The sequence below is a fragment of the Lytechinus variegatus genome, chromosome 15 (genome assembly GCF_018143015.1).
Source record: "Lytechinus variegatus isolate NC3 chromosome 15, Lvar_3.0, whole genome shotgun sequence".
NCBI lineage: Eukaryota > Metazoa > Echinodermata > Echinoidea > Temnopleuroida > Toxopneustidae > Lytechinus > Lytechinus variegatus.
Genome location: NC_054754.1, coordinates 27,371,844 through 27,391,099, shown reverse-complemented (window position 1 = coordinate 27,391,099; position 19,256 = coordinate 27,371,844). Strand labels below are relative to the sequence as shown.

General features: G+C 36.3%; 1 protein-coding gene across 1 annotated transcript in view; it reads left to right on the top strand.

Moving 5' to 3' along the window:
* Nucleotides 1-19,256, top strand: part of LOC121429231 (neural proliferation differentiation and control protein 1-like) — a 60,420-nt gene that overhangs the window by 38,828 nt on the left and 2,336 nt on the right. The window contains exons 6-8 of the mRNA XM_041626193.1: nucleotides 14,654-14,744; nucleotides 16,213-16,292; nucleotides 17,270-17,372. Of these exons, the coding sequence (XP_041482127.1) occupies nucleotides 14,654-14,744; nucleotides 16,213-16,292; nucleotides 17,270-17,372 (274 nt within the window). The remainder of the gene's footprint in view (nucleotides 1-14,653; nucleotides 14,745-16,212; nucleotides 16,293-17,269; nucleotides 17,373-19,256) is intronic.

Genomic DNA, 19,256 nt, shown 5'->3' with positions numbered 1-19,256 from the left:
GGAACAATTTAATAATTTCTTTTATCTAGGTCACTTTGATATATCTTGCATGTAATATCAACTCACAAAGCAATATAATATAACCTATACATAGTTTTTGTATCAGCGTTAACTGCATGTTTGTATTAAGGAAATTATCTTAGGGTTGCACTGTTTTCTTTCTTTAACATTCCTTTCAGTTTCTTCATTGTTATATATTTATTTAATTGATATTGATGCTTTTTTATACAATGTACAGTAGCTGAGGTAGATGTTTTTGACAACCAACCAAAGTCTTACTCCTTTGGCACATCCAAAATGAATCACGTTCTAGATTTTCGTTTTAACAGTCATTACTTGGGAATAGCTTTCAAGTCTCTTCAAACAAATTTACCCTTTTTGCTCCCCGAAAAATTTCTGCATATGGCCATGGACTGTATCGTAAACCTACATTTGTGATTAAAACATAAAGCTCATAGATTTGAATTTAGCACTATTGAGATTTAAAAGTTAACCCGTAAGATTAAAATTTAATATTCAGCCGGTCACTATTCACAGCCGATTGATTCATTTCAAATCCTTAAAATTAAAATATTGAAAGCATGTGTTTTTTTTTCATGGTGTAATATTCTCTAGTTGGTTCAGTCTTTCTTTGAAAAGAAAATGATATCCATTGAAGGTCCTTTTATACTGATAAGTGAACAGATACATGCTATCAAAGCTGTAGAAAGTTTCATTAGTGTAGTTTGCTAATAAGATGCACGAAATCCCCTTGGTTGCTGTGTTACGAGTATGTACGTTACTGTTGATAGTATTGGCTCAAGCCAGGCTAGCTAATTTAATTTACCTAGAAAGAAACCATAGTGTTGCATGGTTTCTTGAAATAGGACAAAGAATGGGCTAATAATACTCACACTAGATTTGATTGGTTTCTTGAAATAGGACAAAGAATGGGCTAATAATACTCACACTAGATTTGATTGGTTTATGAAAATTAATTCTGGGTAGGGATTGTAATGGGAGAGGACACCATCAATTCATGGGATAGAGACATCTCATTGAAAAGTCTATTTTTATGCAGATGAACACCTACATGAAAGTTGCATTTGCATTTTTTAAAAGGGTGCTCTTTCATTTTCATTTCAAATTTGGATAGAACATTCATGCCAGAGTTTCGTGGAGTATCTGACATTTGGGTCCTGTAAATTGTTGGTAGTATTGGCTCAAGAGAGGCCAGCCAATTATATTTAACTAGGCCAAAGATACACATGCGTCGGTTGAAGCCGCCTCCGACATACATGTAGCAAAAACACTGTTGAAACTTTTTAAACATTGCTGTTTAATACTATATGAACCTTACAGTAGTAGTTAAAATGGTTTAAAATATTAAACAACAAAGTTTGATTTTCATATATAATTCAATAAATTAAGGAGGGTTGTTTAAACAAGTGCTGTAAGGTTCATATAGTAAATAGCATTGTATGAAATTTTAAATTGCGTTTTCACTGTGTATCGTACTACATAACTTTATGGGTATGACCGTATGATTTAGACATGATAAACAGAATTTTAAAGATAAACAATATAAAAAAATAATTGATTTTCAATTGATATCAGTCTAGTTTGGTAAACTGTAAGAGACTTGGTTTTGGTAAACTTAACATATAAGTAAATATGTTAAATCAGCATTATGATTTCAGTTTTATTCTCCAATACAATCAAGGTTTAGCACATGAAAGATTTGTATTGTACAAGATAGTTTATTATTCCATCTTTTCACAATTTTGTCCATGCACCGCACAGGTCAAGTAACCCTATCTTGATTGGATAAAACTTAACATGATCTCTGTTTTTTTTTTATTTGTGTAGCTAATGACAAGGTAAAAACAAGAATCATGAAAATATATTTCTTAGTCATACGTAAACTTAATTTAGGTTTGTTTTTGCCTTAAAAGTGTTTTTTTCATGTTTTCATGTTTTTCATGAGGTTAAGCCTAATACAAAGTTTGCTTAGAATCACAGGTTGAATATAATTGTGTGAACACTCTTTTATATCATTATTTTCATTCCTTTATCTTTCTTAAAAGTTATCCCCCCCAAAAAAAGGTCATAATGTCATTTTTTAATACAGTGTAAACATTTCCCCATGTATTTTATTTATTGTTTTCTCAGTCACAGCAGTTCAATATTTTCAATCAAAATAAATACATTGTCATTTTCAATCTCAAACATATGATACCAAAGAATGTACAGTAATTATATATACTTCATCATTCTTTTTCATCATTATGAATTGCAGTTTAAAACACAAACATGAATCATCTGTCATATAAATAATATTTGTCTGAACACACTTCTATTACATCAGTCGACCATATGGGGAGGATATGAAAATCCCTTTACAGCTAATTCTCCCAATGCTTGCTTCATTAGTCTCGTGCAGAAGATATGTGATAACGTCCTGGTATTTTGCGCTTTTTATTGGATGTGAGTGATTGATATGCCCATGTTATAACTAATTATCTTTCCACCACATCTCTCTTTAACCACTCATGTCTAGATGACATTGTTTTCAATAATTCAACTCGTTTCCACTCCCCTCTTCTCTTGTTCTCCTATATTTCTGATATTTTTCTTGCATTTTAATTTCCTGTGTGTCCTTGTCATCTATCAGTTTCTATATCATAACAAAAAATTTATCTAGTTCTCTTTCTATATTAAGTTGTAAATAATACTGTGTCCTTCTTTTTCTTCTTCCCCCTTGATCCCATCCTCAAGTATCTTTTTATTTTCTTGGCAATCTCCTATATATTACATATTCCCTGTTCCCCTCTTTATCTCTCCTTTATCATTTATTTATCTCACCCAATTTTCTCTTTAGTTTCTCTACTTTCCTTGATATTTGTCTTTCTTCTTCACATTCAACCCCTTCTATGTTTTTTTTCCAAGGCTCTTATTCTCTTTCCCTTTTTGGTACTTTCTGCTTTGCTGTTTGTGTGTCACTGTCTACCCCCTCCCCTCCCCCCCCCCCCCCCTCCCCACTCTCTCATTCTCTCTCTTTCTCTCTCTCTCTCTTAACCATTCCTTCAGTTCTTCTACTTTCCTTTATAATTGTCTTTCCTCTTCTCATTCAACCCCTTCTATGTTTTTTTCCAAGGCTCTTTCTCTTTCCCTTTTTGGTACTTTCTGCTTTGCTGTTTGTGTGTCACTGTCTACCCCCTCCCCCTCCCCACTCTCTCGTTCTCTCTCTTTCTCTTTCTCTCCTTTAACCATTCCTTCTTCTGGTAGTCTCAACTATCTCTTTCTCATATTGTGATTTCCCCCACCCCGGTTCCATGACATTTGCTCTGGTGACAATCGTTCCAGAGGAAAATCAGCGTGTTAAGCCAAACATTAATATCTACCTTCCAACACTAAATAAACCCTAATCCTTATCTTTACATTATTCTGAACCAAAAACTCTATTGGAACCCTAGCTCCTATGCCCTCTAAGATATTAAAGTGATTGGTTAACATTGGTTTGACTTTTAAAAAATCTGAGCTAGAAGGTCACACTTATCACCTGTGTCTGTGATATGTTACAAAAATGAAGCCCAGAAAAAATTGCGTTCGAAAATAATTATTAGGGTTTCAAAAATTGAAATATAAAGTGACCGGAAACACCATCTTAATTTCATCCCATACACTTATGTGTACTATTTAGGTGTCTATAAGACACATATTTACAAAATCGGGGTTTGTCTTGAAGTTTTAGCTTTTCATTCTCAATAATGGTTGTTTTCAGGCTCTATTAGTTCTAATACATGCACTTGTACACATGTTTCATCTTTGAGAATTTATTAAATCAGCTGCTCACAAAGTTAAACAATACCTTTAAGACCGGAGCAAATGACATGTAACCTCTACCCCACAGCCCCTCACTGGCTTTATACCCCCCCTCGCCCTTCCCAGCTGCAGTAGTATTTAAGTGGTTCTTAATTGAGGTGGCGTGATGTAAATTGACGGGTGCATACAGCATCAAAAATGCATGAGATCAGGCTTAGTTAGGATCATATATTGAAATTCAATATTAACTCCTGCCACCTTTTTGCATGTGATAATGATTTAGCACCAGATACAAACTGAGGTATAAAGACTGATTACAAATTCTTAGCAGTTGGATTTCATCTATTCCTTTATTCTACTGAAGAGTCAATATATTATTGATACATTTTCCCTTTTATATGAAACTTGAGAATGGAATCTATTATTTTCATATAGACTTACAGTTGCAATACCATGTATGAAATGGAGCTGTACATGTTTTAGCCATGTTTTTCTGTAGAAAGGTGGCAAATTTCTTGGTGGAATTGCATGATCAGTTAGATTTCCATGGAAGCAAGTTCATTGAAAAGATGTGGAAAATTCAATTGAATTCAGAATATTTATAAACTTTAGTAGGAATTCTTGCTATGAGTTCATTCTGCTTTAATTATGATGGATTCAATTAAATTTATTATTTTCCAATGTGATCACTAACTATAGAAATAGTTAGAGCAAAATGTCTGTATATTCTCATTCTCTATTTTAAATTACAATACTGTGATGGTAGAAATTGAATTTCATATTTATATCAAATATTCTGCGTAGAACCCAATCACATTTCAATTTTCCACTACAGACTCTATGTAATCCACATTTCCTGCTTATTGGCAATACTTTTGTCAATTTCACTTTTCTTATGGATGAATCATTTCAAATATATAATGATATAGTTGCTTTGAAAGCTTTTCACAGGGTGCAGAAATGGTGTTAGTTTGGTAGAGGGCAGGAATTTCCTCTGGCGGTTGGATCCTACCACTTGACACGATTCGTTTCGGGTGACCAAGCCGCCCTGATTCTTTTTTCCGTTGGAAGAGGAGCAATACCCAAAGCCCTATTGGAATGGTATCAACCAAGTCCAAACTGCTGGCATTATGGTGACAAACACACTCTTCACTCACCCTCATACACACCCTCACACACACCGATACACACTGGACTAGAGCCATGCTGCCTATTGATTATGCCTATGTCCCTGGCACGTAATTATTAATGCAAGGAGTACATGCAGGGCCACTCACAAGGTCTCTGTGTATGCATGGGTGTGTGTGTGCGCACTAAAACACACTCGCGCACCCTTCTCCCACACACACATGCACCCACACCCTCACACGGTGTTTTTGTCATCCTTATTAATGGCATCGATCAGATCCAGGGCGAGCTATTGGCAGGGGCATGGATGATGAGAAGAGAGAGAGAGCTGTACATTTGCCGTGCATTGATTGAGAGGGGCTGCCAAGTGCGGCACACCATGCACTGTGCTTCCGCTGAATGTACATTTTCCAGTCAAGAGTTTTGGTCGAAACAAGGAGTACACATCACCTGAAATCCTGGCTTTCAGTGCCTTGGATGGGTTGATTGTAGCCTTGGTGATTAAGGAAATTCAAAGCTCAGGGGAAAATATGGACGGTTAACATTGTATTGTGTATTATACATGTATCTCTGTCAAGTCGGGAGTACCTCTTCAGGGTCTTGTAAGACTAACACTGAAGCAGCACTGATTGCCTTTTAACGGACCTCTTGGAGCGGAAGGAATATATGAGATGCATCTTATTGGAACTTGAAGATGCAGCAAGCCTATCGTGATCGCCGAGAGAAAATACAAGGCATATCATTCAGTCCTGAGGTATAGTCAGATCATCATTTTTTTTATGCATCGGTGTAACAGCACGGAGAACAGATGCCGGATGTAAAGCCAAGGTTGTATTGTCAGGTATTGATTAGAGTTTCATCGATCAGAGCTTGGTGAAAAACCCATTGGCAGTCGGAAGCATCCCTTTCATCTCTCGGAATTGAGGAATTTTTTTCTATCCTACTATCTGTTTTAATCACATGACCTTGCTATCTGCAGTAGATGTCGAAGGACTTTAATTCATCTCAATTAGCTTGGTTTTTATACTATTTCCAGAAAGATTTTCTGCTTTCTGAAGGTAATGAAAATGAACAAGTTTTAGCTGGATGATCAGATCGTGGTGATCTGATTAAACTATTTATTATGTCAAATCAGCTCCCAAATCAACTTGATTTTGTAGCAAACAAAATAGAGCAATAATTGCCATGGTTCAAGTAGACTGAAATGTTCATGTACCTAAGCAATAACTTGTACTGGTTTTCTTTTTGATACTTGAATGGTGCACCTATATTTGAAGGAACATTTCGAAGCCGAACAGAATAGAAAGGCAACATTAAACAAATATATCTGCATTATGGCCGACAGTCTATATGATACTATTCAAAGACATCGTAAAGTCTGCACCATCTCCAGCGCTGCAACGTAACGAGGGTCCGCGGAGACTTCTGTAAGAGAATGGATGACATTTCAGACTATTTTATGAGGGCCAAGACCTACATGTCAACGGCCAAGGAGTCTGCAAAGGAACACATATGCAATGCCAAAGAATACTTCTATGCAAATCTGCAAACTGATTCAATGTAAGTTCATTCAAGGATCTGGCAAATCTTTGGTTTATTCAACGGCTCGATGGAGATTTGTTCCATGGAAACCCAGTCTATTCTATTTTTATTAAAAAATTATTTAGTTTGTAGCATGATCTTGTCTTCTTGAGGAATTAATGTAGGAGCTGCATATCCTATGTGGGTTTTTTCTAACTACTTCTGTTTTTGTTTTCTGATATTTGTTTATGCTATTGTTCATGTTACTTGTTTATATGTCAAGAGTGACTGACAGAAAGCTATTTTGATAAAGAGTTTTATCATGTTTTTCTTACTCACTAGACTAGACACATGCATCTGCCGCTAGGATTTTCTTTAAAATTTGCTGGAGATCACACGTCTTGAGGTGCAGGGTGGATGTGACCAAGGCATCATCGTTCCAGAGTCAGTTTAATAGTCTGCATGCAAAGGCCCTGATTTTGAAACTTTGATCAGCAAATGGGACTTCATGCAAGACTAGCAAACTTACTGTTTAAAATTTCTGAGTAAGAGGCCTATCAGTAGACAAGACTTTGTATGCTACATTTTCAGACCACTTACATGTATATCGAGTGAAGGGTTTGCAAAGCAGACTAGAGTCTAGATAGCATTATCAAAAATGTGAAATAATTGTCTGACTAACCCTGAATAAGTATATGAAAAATAAACACAAAAGGGAAAAAAATTTACGTGAGAAAGGTTAGTTGTTTTCAACACATCAAATGCTAATTAAAATTAACGAGCTAGTGTCTTATTTTTGGACACATAATTTATCAAAAAACAGCAACTACATTATTGAAATTAGTGAGTAACAGTGGGTGGGCCTTGGGTATTGCTCTTTTTTCAGTTTTGCCCTTTATTCCAGCCAAAAATTGTCATATTGTGGTAATTTATCCGTATTATCATCAAATTTCAACAAAAATATGGCAATTTTGGTAATTTTGGAGACATCTCCAGAAAAGGCTTTCAATATTTTCTCAGAAAATGTAAAGAAAGGAAAAGCAATATGTTTTGATAATATCAACAATCTTTACTTGCCGAACAATGATGTATTGAATTTTAGCTGCAGTTATAAAATAGAATCCTTAAAATTCTATGAAACACCTACTGAATATGCTTGTCAAGACCTGGGGGAAGTGGGGTTGGGGTGGTATAGGACATTTTCTCATAAAGAATATTGTTTTAGTCTTTGATGCTGATGCTGATTTCAACCATCAGAAAAGTAATAATGTACGGTTTTATATACAAGGCTTCACAGAACTGTTTTTTTTTCTATTCTGATATCCCAATAGTAAAATGGTCAGAAGGAAACCATTCAGAAAAGAGTTCAGAAAGAAAATGATCTACAATATATATATATATATTTCATTTTGAACCCAAATGAACTACTGAAAACAATTCATTTGGCTTTTTTATATAATGATCACAAACACAGGTAATAAGCTTTTGGAAATCTATGTCTGTAGATAAAATTAGGTCCGGAGTTTTTGGAAATGGCAACAGGAGCGTCGAGTACGGGGAATCGGTCAGCTGCGACCGTACCCAAACAAACCTCCGCCTTGACCAAATCGCAGTTGTGTGTATGCAAATGCCATCAGAAGTTACAGCATAACATGTGAGTTTAGCTAGCGCTATGCATGTAGTTTTATTGCATAAGTCCTGTCCTTTTTTTGCATAGATTGCATCAACAGTGCCGATTTGCTGATTCCATGCAGAGGTATCATGGAAGGACCAACAGCTAGTTTGGCTCAGTACAGTTGTACATTTCGGTGGTAGGGGGGAATCTCTGGAGATTGGGGGACCCCCTGCCGAGATTTTCCGGACGATCCATTCCCATTCTGCCTGCGAAAGCCCTGTAATAAGTCATTCTTCATAGCAATTGGCTTACAATATGAACACATGTTTTATCACTTTTTCCTTGCTGACCTAAAAAAAATATATCATTTTGTTGTGTTTATTATATTGAAATTATATATTTTAATATATAATATATAATAGAATAATTCTGGATTCTCAATATGAGAATAGCCACATAGTTAATATACATAACTTGTCTGTCCACATTCGATTCATGTACAAGTACAAGGAACTCAAAAGCCCAATCGTTGCTTTTCTTCATTGTCTAGATCGGATCGACATCCAATATCTGAAAATCCTGAACAGAACATCTAGTCATTTCCATTCTCATTTCACCACAAACTAAGCAGGAATATCAAATACATTACCCATACAAATTTGCACTGCCAACTCAATTTGGGGACATTGCTGCTTAATATGCAGAGAGTGGGGTTTGTCATGAACGTGCGCTGGTGTAATGGGCTTTTTCCGTCATGTGGCATACACTTGATCTTAGCATTCTTCTCCAACATGCAAATATTCCCTGTTTAGACTGTTATTTTTTTCATGAAGTCAGATTAGTTATACTTACAATAAGTTAGCATTTATTCTGGTCTGAATGAAATGTTGAAGAGCAACATCTGGCTAAGATCACTATTGAGCTTGGTCTGGAATTAATCGCTTGGAGGTACCAGGAGCACCTAATTGTACCATAACACATTATTTAATTTCCCATCTGTTGTGTGAATTACCCTCATAAAACCAGTTATAAATAGGCCTACTTTATATGGCTCATTTAGAGCGTGAAACATATTAACAAAATAATCGAGTATTACATTTCGGATGGCATCGTTTCCATCTTTATGATGTTTACCAGTTGTACCATTTTACAATTTAATCCCATTTTACAATTTAATCTGTTTTCACAGCGTGCTGTTTATGCAAGTGTGCTTATTTTTCTTCCAGTCTGAATGGGATAGTTGCATTCATGTCACAAGCCCTAGAGTATTAAGGATGATTTAGACTGCATAATTGATATATGCCATATCAGACAAGTATCAATCAATCAGGGCTGAAACACCAGTCAACCTCTGGTGTTTGGGGCCTATGCAGTGCCGCTCAAAAGTTGGTGAACCACACCATAAAATTTACCCTTTTTTAAGTGTTCAAGTTCTGCCATATTTATGAAATATAATTGTGAAGTCAGGTGATAAAATATAACATTCAATCAAGTTTGTTTCTCTGGCCCTTATTCTGAGGTCAGGTTTAACTTAAAAATTAGGTTTAAAGTTGTGGTTTAAGTATGGACAGCCAATTTTTACATAAATCACTAACAGTTGAGATATAATATTTCAGCTCATTTGGTTCTCAAATCATTCATAATTGTGCAAGAAGTATAAATAAATGATCGTCTTCACCATCGATGAATCAGGAAAGAGCACAGTAAACACAACAAACATACAACTCAATAAAAAATTTGACACTTTTGGCCTCCCATAATTCTAGCACAGAGCTACACTGTGGTCTAAGTTAAGCCTGACTTCAGAATACAGGCCTATGGGTTTGCTGAACATCGTTTCTTGCTATCTACATTCAACACTCAGTATGAAGGAGTGCATTTTTTGGTGGGGTTTACTAATATTTGAGCACAATGGTGCATGATTACATATCCCATCTAGCATATCTAGTGCACATGAACAAAAGTTTCTTAATTGAGTAAAAATTTGCATCTAAAAATACTTTTCTTTTTGTTAGACTTTTGAGCACAAATGTATTCATAGATAGATGGATAGATAGATGGATGGATGGATGGATGGATAGATGGATGGATGGATAGAGATAGATAGATAGATAGAGATAGATCGATAGTTAGATAGGCCTATTTCTGTCGGTCAACAATTTCTTATACAGTTGTTCTGCATTGCTGATTAAACCTTTGCCAAAGCAGAACTGAACTTTATCCCATTCCTCAACGGTCACCGGAAACTCAATAAAAACTCTTTGTGTCAGTGCAGAAACGCCCTTTTGCAATGCCCGAATGCATGCTGCTTTTTTACTTGCATGCGATTTCAAAAGTATGGCGTTAAGGGCGTTCTTGCATTGACATCATGAACTGTAACCCCAACCTCAAACCTGTCACTCTGCAATTCATATATTATCCAGAATTTTTCGGAACCGCATCTACCTTAGACAACAACAAGATACGTGTTATACAACTTTGGAATATTACAATTATATGTCAAAACATACTATACTATCACTAAACAATTTGAATCCTTATCTTAATCCTCCCATCTCTGAAAACAGGCATTCTGTTATCATGACATCTTTAGTGATTGTCTACATGTCCTAATTTTCAGACTACCTTTTCATCAACCAAACATAACAGAAACTATATAAGATATTCATTCTTGTTCAATTTGACGCTGGATTCCTGAACAAACTTCTTAATCTAAACATGATATTTTTTTACAAAACGACCATGCTTATTCGAAGATTTGCTCATTAGCATTTCTTTTGTATTCTTTATTGAGATTCTCTCACTGATCCCTGAAATGAGAATGAATTCAGATTCACGCATGAGTTTCTGCGCAAATCCTTTCTGATATGCCTCAATATTTATTGTTTATAATCTTTCATGCATGAACAATTTGATAAGCTGATGATTTCAAATTACAGATGAGATTCCACTCTTGCCACAAGTACCAAATTTAAAGTAAAAACATATTTTATAATTGTGAAATCTATCTATGAAACTGGGTTTCCTTTTTTGTGGGATGCACTGTATATAAGTTTTTTCTTCTGTCACTTAATAAAAATTGGGGACAGTACAAGGAAACTTGCCCTTGTAAATTTTCTCCTCCTCCTTCTGGCATGTCACAGATTTGTAGGACATGTTACACACTTTACCCGGTGCAGGGGAGAGAGAGGATTGCACACATAACTTCATAAAGTATGCAAATCACACCCTATTTATGGCGTGTTAAGAGATGGCTGAGCAGGAAATTGAAATGTCTTCTGGCCACTTGGCCACCTGGTCTTTCAGAATGCTATCTTGTGTTAGGTGGCATGGAAGCAGGGATTGTACTGCATTCTAGCCTCCTTGTATCTTTGCCTATTCATCTGGATTTTGTGTGATTTTGAGTTTCTTGATTGGGACATTAGATAAAGTTCATTGCCTACTTGTAGGGGGGGTTCACAAACCAAACATTTCAGTATGACTTACAAGTTACATGTTCGAAGATAAGTGTGATCTACTGAAGATAGGAAAACATTAAAATTCAAGCTTGTATCATCTACAAAGCTCTTTCCCACCCACACACACACACACACACCCACACCCTCACTCTCTCTCTCTCTCTCTTACTCCATCCCCCTTCTCATTATTTGCCACTCTCCTATCCCCTTCTTTCCCCCTTTCCCAACCGCCTCCACCCCCTTACCCTATTTCTCTCTGGCCCGTATTCTGAAGTCGGGTTTAACGTAAACTCAGGTTTAAAGTTGTGGTTTAAGTATGGGAAGCCAAACATATCAAAATGTTTATTAAGTTGTATGTGTTATTACGTTGAGTGTGCTCTTTCCTGATTCATTGATGGTTAAAACGATCATCTATTTATACTTCCTAGACAATTATGAATGATTTGAGAGCAGAATGAGCTGAAGTAAGATATCTCTACTGTTAGTGATTATGTAACAGTTGGCTATCCATAATTAAACCACAACTTTAAACATGAGTTCAAGTTAAACCGACTTCAGAATACGGGCCTCTGTCTTTATCTCTCTGTATCTGTCTCCCTTTCTCTCACTGTCTTCTCTCCCTCTCTCTTCCTCCCACTCTCCTCGCCCTCCCCAATCCCCTTCCCCTACCCTCTCTGTCTCTCTTTCTTTCTCTCTGTCTCTTTCTCTATCCTCCCTCTGTCCCCTATCACATCATCATTCTCATTCTTCCAATGTAGGCCTGTTCCACCCATCTCCACATCTCATTGGCCTTCCCTGCACGCTACATCTATTTCGAATTAAACGCAACTTGGCTGTAATATATTAGTTCAGGTATGATCGCATACCGTGTGATGTATTCTCTTATAGTGTAACCTTCACACCCCGTTAACCTCATCCATTCTTCTACATGTATCTACCCAACATCCTTAGGTTTTACATCAATGTGGTGTGAAGTCTTATTTGTCAGCTAAGACCCACATTAAATGCCATTACACGCCTTAGGAACTTTCTAAATAAGTTGTGTTCAAAATGATTGTTTAGAAGCTGTTTGGAGCATTTACTCCATTTTGACCCAAAATGGTATTTTTTACTTTTTCAAGTTTTGATGAGGAACGGAAGAGATATTTAAGAAGGTTTCTAAACTCAGCTTTCTTGTGATAAATTTGATGTCCACGACCTTCAATTCTTGTGTAGACAACAGGATGTCCTTCCAAATATGTTTTCCCTATATGGATTTAGCCATAATGAGAGGAATTCATACATTTTATGTAACATAATATTGAATGGATTTCTGGGAATTAGCGATTCCCAAAATAGTCTCATATTGTCCCGAGTCTTAACATGGGCAACATTGGTCTACTGAGGGAAATCTGTGAATTGCACATTTTTATACACGTGATGCACAAAGTAACTGCAAACGAGTTGTTTTTCAGTGTTGATATTTACTTGATCTATCATCAACAGTGCTTGATTGCCCTTGATCTGAATGTTGTAATGAGACAGAAATGCATCAACCGTGTAATGCTTGCGAGAGATGAGATCCAATTTGTCAAGTAGTGTGTAATGTATGCATTCGGGTGCATCATTGAGATGCACAGTGCCTGTAAGCCACAGACATTTCGTTGCAGTTGCGGTTAACAGCGCTTAGGAATGAATCTAAATGGGATTTAGGGATGGGATTGTGGTGTCAATATTTATATTTTCTCTCATATGTATCAATTCTTTCTTTCTACATCCTATTATTCTATCTTCATTAAACCTTGGAATATATTATGTTTTAGATTTGTTCTGAGATCTGTATCTTGTGTCTTTGTTGCTCTCAAGTTTCAAAAGATTACACATTTATTGCAAATCAGCAATAGTGCTCTCTTGTTTATAATACATAACATCTTTGTAGTCTGAGGCATTGCATATTAACCTTTTTATTAAGGTATACAACCCCTCTGTCTTTCAACAAACTACACTTTGGCATGATATTACCCTAGATTGTGTAACATGTGATTGTTGTGTATACAAAAAGGGTACCATCCAACCCACACAGCGTTCTAGCATTCCTCATGCTTCCAAAACCATTCCCCTATGAATTGGCAATTTATTACTAATTCATTGCATTGCAGGAAGAGAGTTCCACCCTCGTTAACTCTCCTCCATTAATGAAAAATCGATTCCCTCTACATCCTCCAGTGCCTGTACATGTGACACTCTTCCCTTTAAACAACGTGACTTTATTGATTAAACATTAACCCTGCCACAGCCACTCTCATTATGATTGTTATATTTTTATAGTTGGGTTATACATTGCTCTACTTCTCTTTTACTTTTATCACTCTTTGCTTTCAAGTCTCATTTCCACATTTTGTAAGCTTTGTTTTCTCAATCATGTTATAATGTTTTCCTCTAATTTTAAATATGTTGAATATGTGCAGTATGTATAGAACCCCCACCCCACCTCTTCTGCCCCCCCCCCCTTCTGTACTTTTTTTGTTTGAATTGATATATGTATTGATTCATGTTCTAGTTCATTCTATTTCTTGTAATCTTTATATAAAGAAGATAACTGATATTTCTGTTTATTCTGTTCAAACACAGCAGATGTCCATCAATCAAATGTGTTTGAAAGCTTTCGGGGAAAAATGTCATTCATTTTCAATTTAGGGCCATAGCTATAGGTTTCATACTTAAATCTTTGTGAAACACCCCCCTCAACACAGTAATTTATGGTGCCCCTTAATGGGAAGCTTCCAAAGAAAGAACAAAGTCACTTTCAAAAGGTTTATGCCATGAGCCAGGTGCGGTGAAAGCTCTCGCTATGGCCCCAAATAGAAAATGAATGACCCTTTTCCCCGAAAGGTTTTAAACACATATGAATAACAGATATCTGCTGTGTTTAAACAGAATAAACCAAAATATCAGTTATCTTCTTCTTTATATAAAGATTACAAGAAAAAGAATGAACTAGAACATGAATCAATACATGCATCAATTTAAACAACATAGAAATTTTACAGAAAGGGGGAAGGCTATTACTCAGGTATCGATAACTGTATTCCTTCAAATATCGGTGAATTAATGAATCTCAATTCTCTCTCTTTATCTATCTCTTCAGAATTCAGACGACGTCCAAGGCCCAGAACGAAGCCGACTACCCTGCCTATGGTGTTACTGGACCAGGGGCGCAGGTCACGCCCTCCATGAATGTAAGTAATCGAGCAGATAGGGCATTGGTAAGGGGGGCGTCCTCCCCCCCCCCCACAACCCACTGTCAACTGAGCCTGCATATATGGGCTGGTTTCTATGGAAAAATGTGTTATACGGCCTTTTCACACGTTAATCTTGAATCATCATTGTAATGATGATAGCAGGCGTTCCTGATTTCAATCATGTTCTAGTTTGGTTTCACACGTGCTAAAAATTAATCATTAGCCTTATTTTTCACTAGAATCGTCATTCAAATTACAATTTTTTTTTTGCCGTCCAGTCTCCAACAGCATGGTTAATATAATTTATAATATCAGATAGCTAGAACAGATATCAACGTTGGACTGGCCAAGAGCTGGTCACATGATATTCATTACAGACATTTTTTTTAATGTTGTTTTCATACCCAATCAAATATTGACCAGCTGGTTAATGTTTTTGGTAGTGAACAAGGCTCAATATTGATTTTGTGAGCTTTTGTTGTAGAGCTGGCCAAACATGAAGATGAACCCTTATAATTGTTTTTAAAAACATTCAAAATATATAACATTGTAATTAAAGGCATTGTAAGTCTCAATATGTTGATACATGTATGTTCACACAACAAGATGAAGACTTGATTTTGAAAACATACAAAAGGTATAGCATTCTAAGGATTGCAATTGATTTTAAGTTTAATTTTAAAATCAATTGTAAATTTAACTTTGGAATTATGATATATGTTCAAGCCTTTTACGTATCTAAACACCAGGGGTGGTATTCTGAAAATGGTCTTAATGAATTTTCTTGTAACTCAGCAAGATAACAGCTCGCTACAATTGTATCAAATCGGTATTCTGAAAATTGTCTTATCTCTGTAAGGACGTCCCCTATTTTATCTCTGACATGCCCAATATTTTATCATCAACCAATCAATTAACTTTTTATATGTTTAGGCCAACCAACAGAAGTATCTCTTCTGAAAAATAATCAAGCGCATTGTTGATATGAGGCGTAATTTCCTTGTGGCCCCGACACTTATGCCTGTGCACTTCTGTGCTAAAAATACAATCTTTATTGAAAACCCTCTTTTTCTCTTTTCTTTCTTACCCTTTATTCTCACATTCTCTGTCATGATCCTTTCCTCCCTGTTCAGTTGTGCACATCAAACCATAAGAATTTTCTCATTAAATAAGCATATCTGAGTGGTGTGCTCACTTTTGTACAGGAAAGGGAATGCTATTTAAAATGAGCTCACATGTAATAGTACCTTGAATGGAATGGAAGTGTTTCACAAGCATCATATAGACATTGCAGGTCTTGTCAAACTGACATTGTACTCTGGGGTACACATAGAGGGGAAACTTAGCGCTTTGTAAAGGTGAATAAAAGTAATTAGGTGTTCTCTGTGTATGTTTTTTATAGTCTAGTGTTTTTGTAAATACATGTATAATTATATCATTTTTATGTATATATTATTTTTCAAAGAATGGGGACAGAAAACTTGCCCAGAGTGCCCAGATGTACCACTATCAGCACCAGAAACAACAGATGATTGCCATGGAAAAGTGAGTAGAATATCATGTATTTATTTAGAAAAGGTAACAATTATGAAGATGAGGAGAATGGCGATGATGATCATTAATGATGACGATGCTGATGATGACGATGTTGGTGATGATGGTGTTGATGTGTAATGGTGGTGATGATCGTTATGGTAGTGATTTTGATGGTGATGATGCTTATGATTATGATGATGATGATGAGTGTGAATTTGATGGTTTTTATGATGAAGTGTGATGGTGATGATAATGATGATTGTGATAATGTGTGGTGATGATGATGATGATGATGATGGTTTTTATGATGATGTGTGATGGTGATGATAATGATGATTGTGATAATGTATGGTGGTGATGATGATGATGATGTTGATGGTTTTTATGATGATGCGTCATGGTAATGATTATGATGATGATGGTGATGATGATGATGGTGGTGATGATGATGATGATGATGATGATGGTGGTGGTGATGATGATGATGATGATGATGGTGATGATGGTTATGATGATGATTTTGATGATGATGATGGTGATGATGATGATGATGATGATGATGATGTTGATGATGATGTTGATGGTTATGATGATGATTTTGATGCTTAAGATGATACCTAAATATATTGACATAATACCAGTTTGCACCTTTGGCTTCTGAAAACATAGGTACTAAGATTCTAACACTAATAGACTGTTGAAGCTTATTTAGTTTTAAGATGCCCATTCCTGAAAGATGACCTTTATCATCTTCCCATATATAAAGAAAAGTGACCTTCGCATATTAAAAAAGAGCTGCATCTTTGTGGTATATGTGTTAATTCCAATATAAAGATATTTATGGATTTATTGATTTATGGTAAATTCATTTTACTTTCCTCTTGCAGGGATAGCAATGCCTAAACTAAATTACAATAACTACCTTTCTACATAGGATGGTGATATTTCTCTCTCCTTATGTTGTATTCTTGTTTTCCATCATACAGGCGTGAGAAGGGAGACGTTGCCCGTGATGCCTCGGATTACGATTCAGAAGAAGAGAATGAAGATGGCGACTTGACCGTCTACGAATGCCCTGGACTTGCTCCGGTAAGATTTCACTTATCAACTTTGACATTACTTCCTTCTACTTGTGGAGATCCTCCTGTCCCCCTTTTCATGATGCCTTTCGGGTTTAAACCCAGGAGGTAGCTTCATGACAGTTGTCAGCTCTGACAAGTTATCATTATCCACAGTTACCATAGTAACAGGCAGAAACCTGTGCTTTTCAGCCAATCAAGAGCAAGGAAGTTTCAAAGTTGGTCTCGCACCGGCGGCACTACAATTGCGCAAGGCTATTTATTTTGTCTAATGTGTAGGTTTAGTGCTGCAAAAGGGTTTATGTTGGGTTTAGGGTAGGTTGTAGTGTTAAGTTCATGGTTGAAGTTAGTCATTTGATTAGTGTGTGGAATTTATAGTGGAGCTATCGTCACTGGAGCAAATGTCATGGAATCCTCAAACCACTAAAATAAATTTGGTAAGCCTTCACATGATCTTAAAGTTTCTTGGGCTAACTGTGCTTTGTTACCTGCAACCCCACTTGCTTAACCCTACACTGAGATTAACTGGCAGACAACACTACAGCACACCATCCACGCGTAGTAAAGCAAGACAGACTGTAGGCGCAGCTTTTTCTATGGCGACGGCGTCATCAACATTAAAATCTTTACCATGCAGGCTTAACTTTTAGAAATGTCATCATCTCTTACAAGGTATATGGACCTAGTAATAGGTCATGAAACATGGACATTAAGGTAATCAAGTATTACTGAACATCCTGGTTGAGTTTCAGGACACATGATCATGGTCGTGGTTATTTAGGGTCAATGAACTTTGGCCATGTTTGGGGTATTTGTTGAATTGCCATCATAACTTTAAAAGTTTATCAATCTAGTTTATGAAACGTGGACATAAGGATAATCAAGTAGCAATAATCGTCTTGCAAGAGTCTTAGGTCACATGATTAAGGTCAAAGGTCGTATAGGGTCAATGAACATAGTATTCCATTATCATATGAATGGTGTTTTTGTGGATATTTATTCAGTAGTTGTATTCAAAGTCAGCACTGCTGCTATATTAAATTGCATAATAATGCAGGCGAGACTACCAGAGGCACTTATCATCATCGATATCTCAAGGGTTTCTTGAATAAAAATCTTGTGCATGTACGTCATCATGCCGCCATCCTCGAGGCTGAAGCCATTGAATTGCATGCACTGATGATCTGCAGCTAGTGCATCTCTAACAATTTTATGCATATTCTTATATCTTCTGAGGAAGGGTGCTATGAGATCGTGCCATCATATGCATAAGGTCTTTACTGTTTTGATACAAAGTAAACAAAAGTAGACATTTAAATGTACATCGTTAAAAAAGTGAATTCCGTAAGTATAGATATATCGAACCATTTGAAGAAAATAGCTCAGCTCAATAAAATAACTCGTACTCAGAGTAACCCATCTGTCTCTGCTCATCCTGATATTTCAAACTTCCATTGTAGTTATGGATTGAGTGGATTTTAACCCTTTGACTAATGAATTACCAATTTCCCCAAGTCTTTGTACTACATGGTTCAGTGTGTTCCAAGAGGCAATGGGTTAACCCTTTGGGTAAAATCCTGTATGCTTTGTACAGCATCCAATGAACAATGGATTAACCTTTTGACTACTGAATTCTGTAATACCCATAGGCTTTGTACAGAATCACTCGGTTCCAGTTGGCATTGTGTTGACCCTTTGAGTAAAATCATGAATGATTGTACAGGAACCATCTGGTTCCAGTAATGGGTTAACCATTTGACTACTGAATTCTGTAATACCCATAGGCTCTGTATAGGAACTGGCTGGTTCCAGTGGGTAATGGTTAAGCTATTGACTACTGAAATCTGTAATCCCCATAGGCTTTTACAGAAACCATCTGCTTCCAGTAGGCAAT